This window comes from Peromyscus maniculatus, chromosome 11, assembly GCF_049852395.1.
Source record: "Peromyscus maniculatus bairdii isolate BWxNUB_F1_BW_parent chromosome 11, HU_Pman_BW_mat_3.1, whole genome shotgun sequence".
Classification (NCBI taxonomy): domain Eukaryota; kingdom Metazoa; phylum Chordata; class Mammalia; order Rodentia; family Cricetidae; genus Peromyscus; species Peromyscus maniculatus.
Window position 1 is genome coordinate 74,485,529 of NC_134862.1, and position 12,090 is coordinate 74,497,618.

The 12,090-nt window shown below is 39.6% G+C and overlaps 1 protein-coding gene across 12 annotated transcripts in view; it reads right to left on the reverse strand.

Annotated features, from left to right (window-relative positions):
• Dcaf6 (DDB1 and CUL4 associated factor 6) overlaps positions 1-12,090 on the reverse strand; it is a 115,320-nt gene that overhangs the window by 64,989 nt on the left and 38,241 nt on the right. For all 12 annotated transcript variants that reach the window (XM_076547907.1, XM_076547906.1, XM_076547904.1 and 9 more), the window contains exons 7-9: positions 7,247-7,458; positions 1,995-2,088; positions 310-429 (exon numbers count right to left, since the gene is read on the reverse strand). In XM_076547907.1, coding sequence (XP_076404022.1) covers positions 310-429; positions 1,995-2,088; positions 7,247-7,458 — 426 coding nt within the window. The remainder of the gene's footprint in view (positions 1-309; positions 430-1,994; positions 2,089-7,246; positions 7,459-12,090) is intronic.

The following is a 12,090-nucleotide window of genomic DNA, read 5'->3' on the forward strand; positions in this document are numbered from 1 at the left end:
GTTTTGAGATAAGTTAAAGAGTTAGGGCTAGTGGAATCAGAAGAGACCTATGACTACTTTGGTTATAAAACACAGTTCAGTTTAGATAGATGAGATCAACAAAAACTGTCTTCTAGTGGGCATGCTCTGCAGAGTGAGTTCCAGGACAGCCAGGGCTACAGAGAGAAACCCTGTTTCAAAAACAAAGTGATGGAAGGGGAGGGGAGGGGAGGAGAGGGGATGGAAGGAGAGGGAGGAGAAGGGAGGGAGGAGGGGAGGGAAGGGAAGAAGGGAAGAAAGAGAGGGACTTTAACTAGTAAGACAAATTACCTCTGGGCCGAGGTCTTCCCCTTCCTCTATTGCTTTGGGCAACTTCACTTGCTTCTTCAAACCACCTTGATAACATATCAGACATTCTCTGCATCAGCGACACGTTGGGACTTTGCTCTCCTATTACAACATAAATTTTATTATTAAGTTTGGCAAAAGTCGGGATCTTTAATACAAAAACCTAGTTTTAAAGGTCTTTAAAATGCTAGAAATTAAAACATCACATCATCTGAGTAACTTATGTGAATGCATAAGAACCTATTAGAGTCCTCATCACATTTTATAATAATTGAATGAATAACTATCCATGTATGTGTACAATAGTGTATTCTCATCCTCATCTATGCCTGTTCTTAGGGAACTCTGTGTCTCCCCACTGTCCCACCACTGTTTATTAATAGTTATGTGTGCCCCATAGGAGGGCCCATGAATTCTAAGTGGAATAAACTGAAGAAAAGGCTTGCTTTCTCACTACAACATTATTATCAAGGACAGACATGAAATAACCTTGGGATTTTACCTCAATTTCCCTAAAACAGAATTCTTACTAGTTACTATAAGTTCCAGGTATTTAATGAGATCAGATCCTTTTGGGGTTATATGGCCCCAGGTATTTGCAACTAGCTGACAGAGAATGTATTTTGTTTTTTCAACTTAACTCCTTTTCTTTGTTCAAATAAACATCTGTTTGCTTTTCTCCTTTAAGGGCATTTTATTTTGTTACACCATAGGGAATAGTAAGAGCAGTTCACGTTCTTACAGGGCTGTGGATATTCAGGGCACTTGAAAATGGAAGTATGAAGACCTAGCACTCAGGAGGCCGAAGCAGGAAGACTGTCGTGACCTGGAGACCAGCCTGGAACACAGAGAGTATGAAGACAGGTGGGGCTACACAGTACGGCCTGGGTTCAAAAGTCAGAACAAACAGAGTATGAGGTCAGATACAAAATGTAATGATTATCCAATCATGTCTTTGATATGGTTTGCTTTTTTGGAGACAGGGTCTCCTGGCTCTGTAGTCCAGGCTGGTCTGGAATTTACTATGTAGCCCTGGCTTGAATTTATAATAATCCTTTGGTCATAGCCTTCCAAATTCTGGGATTACAGGCATGTAAGCCCCTTTACATACTTTAACTTTATATTTAAGAATATTATAAAATAGAGCCAAAGATACTATACCTAGGAAACTGTTTTGAGTATTAAAGTTTTAATAATAATTAGAGTAAGATTTTGGCTATAGATTCATCAAATAAAATATATTTTATATATAAATTATTTATATATGTATGTATCATATATGTGTGTATGCACATATGTATATAAAAGTAAAATATACTTATCCAGTGACTTAGCCATTGCACTTCTAGGAATATACCCTGTGATGTATTTGGACACCTCTACAAAAATATTCTTACTAAGATTTCATTGTAGCATCATTTACAATAGAAAACAGTGGAAATAAGGGGCTGGAGAGATGGCTCAGAGGTTAAGAGTACTTGTTGCTCTTGAAAAGGAGCCAGGTTCAGTTCCCAGGTGGCTCACAACCATCTGTGATTCCAGTGCCAGGGTATCTGATGCTTTCTTCTGCTTTCCACCAGCACAAGGAGGAAAAACACTCACACAGACAAGATAAATACATCTTTAAATAGCACATGTCACAGAAAAGCCAGCTAAAGTATAGTTACCATCTCGTTCTCGTTCACTCTCTGGCCTTGCTCTGGGACCAGTATCTGACCAATCACCACGGAGTCTCAAGCGTTTAACCGGAGGCTGTCGTAACTACAAGGTAATAATCATAAGTAGAGTCTATGTGAGTCTAAAGAACAGATTTGCTTCCAACATCTATTCTGGGGATTGGGGACTGAATCCAGGACCTTGTGCAGCTGAGCTAAGTACTATACCTCTGAATTAATCCCCAGTCCACAATTCTTACAGCACACTTTAATGGAGCATTTCCAACACCCTACTATCTTTAAGTATGGAAATGAAATGCTAGATCAATACATGAAATACTGCTATATGGTGTATCAGTCTTTTACAGAGCTCATGATAATAAATATCCACTGGTGCTACAGTCTGTATTTACTATCCTCAACCTAAAAAGCACAAATACAAATACAACTTTGAGACTGTGTACATGTAAGCTGGGTTCAGTGGTGCCCACCTGCAATCCCAGGTGAGGCAGGAGGATCACAACTAGACATGACTAGCCACTGAATATATGTGTCTCACTGACCTAACTGAAAGAGCGATTTTCCCACAAATTTGTTCTATAATACACAAAGTATGGCTTTATTTATTTTAAAAATAAAGCCCTACAGAAACGATACCAATTTTCTTAGCAGAATTCTACAAATTTATTTCTACTCAAAACTCCCTACCTGCTAATCATTCTCAAAGAATGTATCATTCCTTCTCTTTAGGCCCAAGTGTTCACCTATTGCTTTTCATTGCCTTTCTTCAACCCTCAAGCACCTTGCGTCAACATCACTCTTTTCTTTTCCTTACTCATGTCTTCTCACCTGGTTCTCTAACATACTGAAAGTTCTCTATTGATGTGAAGAGACTCACAGTTTCCTAAGAGCTCATATGTTTCTCCCTAGCTACATTTACTCCACCATTCCTCTCTCAATCCAATCCAGTCAATGTTTCCATTGTTGCCGCTGGTTGTTTTGCTTTTTTAATCTTTCCACTGATACCATTCTTACCAAGATAACCAAACATTCTAGTTAGCTTTCTATTGCTGTGATAACAACTTGGAGAGGAAGGCATTGACTCCTCCTTACAGCTTATGGTCCATCATGAAGGGAGGTCAGAACAGGAACTAAAGCGAAAACTGAAGCAGAGCTCATGGAGGAATGCGACTTTCTGCTTTGCTCTCCATGGTTTGGCCTGCTCTCTTACATAACTGTCCACGAGAGGCAGCACCCACAGTTGGGCCTTCACACATAAATCATTAATCAAGCAAATGCCTCCATACACATGCCGCAGGACAAATTAATGGGGGCAATTCACGAATTGCAATTCTTTTCCCAGATATGTCTAGGTCTGTGTCAAGTTGACAAAAAACTAACTTGCACACCAATGAGTAAACATTTGTCAAATTCACATATCATGGTCAAAAAAAAAAAAAAAAGTCAACAGTGGAGGCCAGTGAGCCAATGCTGTGGACAAATGTTCTTGCTGCCGAATCTAATGGCATGAGTTTGATCCTAGTAGCCAATATGGCAGAAAGAAAGAAACAACTTTTTTTGTGGGGGGAGCTGAGGACCAAACCCAGGGCCTTGCGCTCGCTAGGTAAGCACTCTACCACTGAGCTAAATCCCCAACCCCAAGAATCAACTTTTAAAAGTTCTCCTCTAAGCCAGGCAGGCTATGGTGGCACATGCTTTTAATTCCTACACTTGGAAGACAGAAGCAAGCTGATCTTTTTGAATTCAAGGCCAGCCTGGTCTACAGAGCAAGTTCCAGGACAGCCAGGGCTACACAGAGAAACTCTGTTTTGAAACAAACAAATAAACAAACAAAAAATAAAAATGAAAAACCAACAACAAAAAAAGCTTTTAAAAAATAAGCTGTATTGATCTCCACATGTGCGCTATGGCATGTATACAGACACATAGATAGATAGACAGACAGACAGACAGACAGATAGATGTAAAGAGTCAATACTAAGCTCAATAATTAACTTCCAAGTCAAAGGGCACCTTTCAGGGATTAGTATCAACTGTTATCATTATCTGATTCTAGAACATTTCATTCATCTCCAAAAGAAATCCCATTCCCATCAGCAGCCACTCTTCACCTGTCCCTTCTCAAGGGTCCAGAAAACCAATAATCTACTTTCTCTCTCTAAAGATGTATGTATTCTGGGCCAGAGAGATGGCTCAGTGGTTAAGAGCACTGGCTGCTCTTCTAGAGGTCCTGAGTTCAATTCCCAGCAACCACATAGTGGCTTACAACCATCTATAGTGGAATATGATACACTCTTCAGGCAAAATTCCAATGGAGCACTCATATACATAAAATAAATAAATCTTTAAAAATAGTATCACATATCAGTGGAATAATACAATATGTATCTTTTTGTATCTATTTTCTTTCACTTAGCATGCTCTCTCAGTTGATTAATATGATATAGTATCAACAATGATATTAGCTGCATTACTTTGTGAATATACAATACTTAATTAATTATATACTTTCACAAGTTGATTGTGACTAGGCAGATGGCTCAGTGGTAAGAGTGTTTGCTGCGCATGAGGACCTTGGAATTATTAGAATCCATGCCAAAAGTGAGTGTGGTCAGGTATACTCCTAACCCCAGCACTGGGAGAAGGGGAGACAGAGACACTCAGTACTTTGCTGGCTTAAATGAAGGGGCCATGTCTTTATATAATCATTTTCTTTTCTTCTTTTTTTTTTTTTCTTGGTTTTTCAAGACAGAGTTTTCTGTGTAGCTCTGGCTGGCCTTGCTCTATAGACCAGGCTGGCCCTAAACTCAGAGATCCACTTGCCTCTTCCTCCTGATTGCTGAGATTAAAGGCATGCACCCAGCTCATGTAATCATTTTTTGAAGTTTAAAACTAAGTGTACAAAGGTACCTAATAAATAATTGTTGGGTTAAGAATAGCTGATCTAAATATTATTGTCTAAGTTTTAACATAAAATATCAAATGAAAAACTATAGGAATTAAAAAGAAGACAGCTCATTAATTTTACACACATATAAAACTCTCGTTTGGCTAAATATAATAAGTATGGTTTATTTTTATAATTCATATTTTAGAATTATTGTTTTTAACTTGGTGGCTTCAACAACGCATACTAAGAAAAACATCTCCACAAAATGATTCAGCATTAGTCCTGATGATATAATCATCTTTAGCTAAGGAGTCTATGATAACAAAGTTGGCTGGCCCACTTTCAAAACGTCTGTCCACTTCCCAGTTTTTCACTATCTCTCAGTCACAGAGGTTGACTGCAACTATACTTACCACATGTCTCAAGGGGAAACTGCACAGCAGCAACAAAGTGACACAGCAGAATTCGTCTTCAATCCGTCCAATAAACTCATAAATAACTCATAATTTTCCTACTTTACATAAATATACTGTCACATTCAACATCTTAAAATTCATCTACAAAGTAATATTTTTCTCTAATTTTATAATAACTTGTCAAGCCCAAGTTCTGGCGGTTACCTAAAAGCAGCATTCTTCAGCAATTTATGAAACCTGCTCCCCTCCACCAAAAGAGCTGTTTCCTTATCACTGGCAGAAAGGGCAAATGGCCATCCATGATATCTATTAGCATGCTGGCCTGCAGCCTCCCTCACTATCACAAGCAGCTGTTAGACATTTTCAGAGTTCACGCTGGCATCCTGGCTCTTCTCACCCTACCCTTTCCCCTAAATGTTTCAGTCCAGGGTTTCCATCCCTGGCCCAGCTTCTCATCCTCCTTATAACCCCACTATTTTGGCTATGCTCCATCTCTTTTGTCTTCCTCTCTGTCTTCACCTCTCATTCTCCCAACCCCATCTCTCCATTCAAGACCAGATCAGTCCACTACTTTCTCTCTGCTCTGGATTCTTCCAGATGCCTCTGGCTGTACTCCCCTCATATCTACAATGAAAACCTTCCCTTCAACCATACCTTACAGTGGTTATGTCATCAGTATTCACAACTGAATTTAGTTTTTCATCTCATGGGAATTACACATTTGCTACATTCTTCCTTTAAATGTGCAAAATGTTGAGAATATAGCTCAGTGCTTGCCTATAATGTGAGGCCCTGGGTTCAATCTCTATTACCATAAATCAAATAATATAAGCTCATTAATACTTAGTTAATACCAAACCACTATTAATTGACAATTAATTAATTTAAGAAACATTTAATAAGCCGAAGTATAGAACAAGTGTAGATCATAGCAAAATAAAAAGGTCAAAGTTAGGAATACAGAGATGGCTCAGTGGTTAAGAGCACTTGCTGCTCTTCCAGAGAACACAAGTTTGGTTCCCAACACTGACACGGCAGCTCAGTCTTCTGTAACTCCCAATTCTAGGGGATGAGACACGCTCTTCTGGCCTTTGGCATGCAATAAGCATGTACATGATGCGTAGACATACATACAAGCAAAACTACCATACATATAAAATAATAAACTTTTTAAACATTAAAAGTAAATCTTCAATAGAGTATTTTTGAAGGTCAACATGGCATGAATGTTAGGAAAAGCCTAACAAGCTACACCAAATATGTTCTCATGGTTGCATACTGTCCAAAATGCACTTCTAGCTTCCTACTTTTCTATTTTGGTCACAGTAATTCAATTCATTCACCTTTGACAGAAATGCCCTCTTGAACTTTTCCTACTTTCTCAAGTAAATTTTGTAACCTGTACGTAGGGCTATTGTTACATGCCACTAACCTGTAACTGAAAAAAAAAAAGGTACAGCTGAGAGAGGATGGAACTGTTGCCTGCGTGTAAACAGTGAATGGTAAGGAGTGGCACTTGGTGCATGAACACAATCTCGTAGACGTTTACCATCACACTGTCCACTGTCTTAACTGACTCTCCCACAAGTACTAGAGCTGTTGATTTTTTTGCTGTGTTGTGCATCTACAAGGTTAAAGGTTTTATATTACGTATTTCCTAAAATTAGCTCATTTTCCAGAGCTATTTATCAGCCTGTTCTTTCGTATGTTCCCTAAAGCATAAACCCTTCAAAAATCAATGCATTTACTTATTTATTTGGACACTTAACTCTTCTATTTCTTTTCCTTTTCCTTATTTTTTTTTTTTTTGAGACAGCATCATATGTAGCCCAGGCTGACCTCAAACTTACTTAGCCAAGAATGATCATCTATCCTGCCTTCTCCTGGGAATTACAGGCATCTCCCCATGAATAAAGAGTCTAGTTGAGTAATCTTACCTCTTCTCGCCTCTCCTCTGCAGGAGTTTTAAGTTCTCGTGCTGTGTCGTCTTTGGGGTCAAACAGATAGATGTAATCTGAAGAATAACTAACAAGAATCTCTTGGCCATCTTCACTATAACACAGAGACGTCACTCTGCAGGATTTATTACTAAGATGAGACGGGATAAATCGAGCAACCATTCCAGTAGTTCCTCGGCCTGCATAGTTCCCTAAATAACAGATATTGACTCAAAATTAATAGTGTTCCAAATATAATAAACATTTAAGAAACTCTTAGCCTGAATTATGGGATACATGAAATGATATAACAATATAAACCCAAATTATCACTTTCTATATCTATAAGAGGTTTCCTTTTTAACAAAACAAAAAAGAATGCTATAAAGACAGCCTATGTTCCAGTTCTGTTGCTATGACAAACACCAAAAGGGACTGGAAAAGGAAAGGTTTAACTTGGCTTACACTCCCAATCACAGCTCATCATTGAGGGAAGTCAGGACAGGAACTCAGGACAGGTGGAAAGCTGCTTCCTGGCTTGCTTCCCTTGGCTTGCTCAGCTACCCTTCTTATACTGCCCAGGCCCACAAAGAGCCTACATCAATTAGCAATTTAGAAAATAGGATACCACGTAGGGATACCCACACGCCTATCTGACTAAGACAATTCCTCATTTGAGAGTCCCTCTTCCCAGGTATGTCAAGCTGATACACACAGCATATTTAAACACACAAATAAAACAACAAAGAAAACCAACTTATCATCCTTCAGAATTCCAGATTACATGATTTGCTGAAATAATGTTTACTAATAGTTGATTTCTGCACTAAGTCTTCTCCAAACTTTTCATTCAAATTAAGATCATTTCTATAATAGGAAACCTGACACTTGGCAGAACAGGTTGAATACAATTCTAATTATTTATTGGCTACTTGCTTATTTATTCACTTATATATTTTAGAAACCATTATCTAGTTTTTTAACAACCCTTTAAAATAAATAACCTCATTAATATAACTTACAGGTGCAGGGATATTAAAATCATTGCTTTCACATAGAACTCAAAATATTAGTAGGTTTGGGGTATAATATATTCGACTCAACATGAAGTTAGGCTGAGGATGAAATACATGTGATGTAAGAAAACCACATGCTACGACAAGGCCTTTTCTTGCCATTAAAAAAATTTTGAGATTTTTTTATGTATATGGGTATTTTGTCCACATGTGTGTCTATGAACCATGTGTGTGCACTATCCATGGAGGCTGGAACAGGGCACTGGATCCCCTAGAACTGGAATTACAAATGACTGTTAACCACTATGTGGGTGCTGGGAACCAAACCTCTGGACAGCTTAGCCATTTCTCCATCCGTCTTTCATTGTTGAGAGAACATATTGTTGAAGATTGAATTCTATTGAATGTACTGAGGTTTCTTCCTAGTCTAGTAATCCTCTAGATAACTCAATCAATCATCTGAAAATATCTAAATTAAAAATGTAAATAGCCACTGCAACTAAGGTAAACAAAATAATGCACAATGGCTCATGATATATAGTACAATAAAAGATCTCAAGAAGAGGATTATGTATTTAAAGAGAACTTAATTTTTAGCCGGGCGTTGGTGGCACACGCCTTTAATCCCAGCACTCAGGAGGCAGAGCCAGGCGGATCTCTGTGAGTTCGAGGCCAGCCTGGGTTACCAAGTGAGCTCCAGGAAAGGCGCAAAGCTACACAGAGAAACCCTGTCTCGAAAAACCAAAAAAAAAAAAAAAAAAAGAGAACTTAATTTTTAAAAAATTTCTGATGACTCTTCTGTCTTCCAAGACAAAGGAGAAAGGTCCTGCTCAACAAGCTATAATCATGTTGAAGGCAATATGCTATTCTTTTTTTTTTTTTTTTGTTTTTTTGTTTTTTTGTTTTTCGAGACAGGGTTTCTCTGTGTAGCTTTGCGCCTTTCCTGGGACTCACTTGGTAGCCCAGGCTGGTCTCAAACTCACAGAGATCCACCTGGCTCTGCCTCCCGAGTGCTGGGATTAAAGGCGTGCGCCACCACCACCCGGCCTATGCTATTCTTCTTGTTGTAGCTTTGGATGGTCTTTCTCTTCCAGGTTCCTCTATCAGATATGGTTCATGCAGGAGTCATCACAGCCTTCACCGCTCTCTGGGACCTTTACTGAATGCTCCCTGAATAGTCTGCAGGGTGCAGAAGGCTGGCTCCCAGACACTAGAACCAGGAAGTCCAGAGTATATGGGCATACCAGGGATTCCTGCCACCCCTGGGGAGCCTTGATAGCCCCCTAGTCCATTTCTCTCAAAGCTAGCAGGGCCTTGGTCACCTGAGAGAACAGTAGCTCAGAGGAACTTTTAAAAAGGACCTCTCTCAAAAGGGACACACGTGCTCTTTCCTTCCAAGTCACTTTGTATGTTATAGTTGTACTTGACAAATGAACTTATGCTAGAAACATTCTGCAGATTAAAAAACAACTATATCTCTGAAAAGGCCCACCCTAGCATGGCTGATAACTCACAGAAGCAGCTTCCCTGGAGTCCCCACCACCTCCCTCTAAAACGCATTTACTGAGAAAGCAGCAGAAACTACAAGAGGAGTACTGCACCAACCTGCAGGACCGAGGCCACAGCGGAGTGCAGGAGCCCAAGGCAACTGCCAAGAACTTATGACCTCACTCTCCAGGAACCCAAATGAGGCTGCAGAGACCAAGGCTGTCACTCACTCCTCCCTCACGGGCACAGAGAGCTGCTAGAGCCTGAAGGATCTGAAAACTCCACCTTTCAACTCTGGAACTGTGCCAACAACCCATTCCATATGTGTTCTTTTTCTTATTTTCTGTTACCCAACTTCCACTCTTACATTTCTGCCTCATAATGGTTTTACTTTTGTGTGTAAATTGTTTAGTTAGCTTTTAGGACTACTGTCTATGTTTCTCCAACTAGTTTACCATGAGGTATTCTTTGCTATACTCTCTGGCTACATCTTATATACTCCCCTCCCTTATTTCTAAAATTGATTTACTTTTCTGTGGTGGAGGGACAAAACCCAGGGACATGCACATGCTAGGCCAGTACTCGACCACTAAGCTGCATCTCTAGTCCTTGGCATTTTGAAACCTTGTGATCTGGCTGCAAAGTTGAGGCTGGCCTTGAACTCATGATTCTCCTCTCTTGCCTCCCCAGTCCTGGGATTACAGGCATTGACCACAACGTCTAGTTTATAATCCCAATTTTAAAAACTCTGGTAGTCTTCAGTTCAATTCAGTATAAGAGGAGAGAGTTCAATTGGCCCAGGAATACCAAATTCTAAGGATCCCCAAAGCTATGTAATTCTGCTAAAAATGTAAATTGTCTTGCCTCTGTTGAGAGTAATAATTGAGCCTATAATTTCATATTATCATACAGTTTCACCCAAAATGTACATATGCAAATTGACAGGACTCCTTCCTCATCACAATACAAAAGAGAAAGGCTGTCAGAATGTCAAAGTCAGAGGATGGGAAGGAGTGATGTGAAATGCTGTTTTGGTGATGCTGCTATTGCACCCATGAATGAACTCACAAGGCGCTGTGGTTGCCCGCGTATATAAGCCCACTGACAGTCTAACACTGATGCGGTACAGGAGCCCCACCTCCAACTGAGGAGCGACTGGGATTGATGGGGCTAGGGAAAGCGAGAATTTTTCTTCAGAGATGTAGCCACTGGTGAGCTGTCCAGTAAATACGCCACATGTATGCACATGCAAGCAACTCTACTAAACTTAGCAGGCTATTGAGGGAAAGTGACATAAAGGCAGGAAGGCCGGTGTTGGAATAGAAGGGTTGCAGGGAGAAGAATGGAGGAGGAACGCGATCAAAACATAGTACACAAATGTGTGAAATTGTCAAAGAATTAAAACTGATTAAAAACAAACCAGAGGGGCTAGAGAGATGGCTCAGCGGTTAAGAGTCTGACTGCTCCTCCAAAGGACCTGGGTTCTATTCCCAGCACCCACATTCCTGCTCACAACTGTCTGTAACTCCAGGGTCCAACACCCTCACACAGACATACATGCAGGCAAAACATCAATGCACATAAAATAAATAAATTATAAAAAAAAGAAAAACAGAAACACTCTCATCTGGCATTCCCTCCCACTTGATAATCATCTAGGTTGGTTATTACTGACATTGGTAGTTTCTGCCCAGGTCCTTTACTTTCCATAACATAACATGTGACTAACAGTTGATACTCATCTTTGTATATATGTACATGTACACATGCACGATCTTTTTAATTGGACTTGGGTATCAAATAATATGTAGCATATATTCATATCTGCTTAGCTTGGACTGCTGTGACTACTGGAATTGAAGTCTGATTTTGGAAATGCATTGGCAGCAAAGGAGACAGTCTAAAGAGAGACACTTGTATCCTTCTCTGTGGCTGTTAAAACAATGTCCCAGAGAATTAAAATTTCCCCAGGACTATCATTTTGGAAGCAGTAAGGGCTAAAGCCCAGAGAATTCAAATTTCCCCAGGACTATCATTTTGGAAACAGTAAGGGCTAAAGCCCCGGTGACATCTGGAGGAAGAATATGACTTCCAGGAAGAGATTTGACATAGATCTGTCTAAATTGTACACCCCTACTTCCTGGCTCTTGTTTCAAGCTTTCCATAAAATTATAACACTGCTACAGAAAGGCAGAGAGAAAGTAGGAATCCTTCTCTCCACAGTTTGGCCACAATATAAGTAAATCTATTTTCCTTTATCAATATGTCTCCTAATTACTTTCAAGAAATCATAGGTTTATAAATCAAAGTGTTCTCCTGACATTGCCAAAATTTGGCACC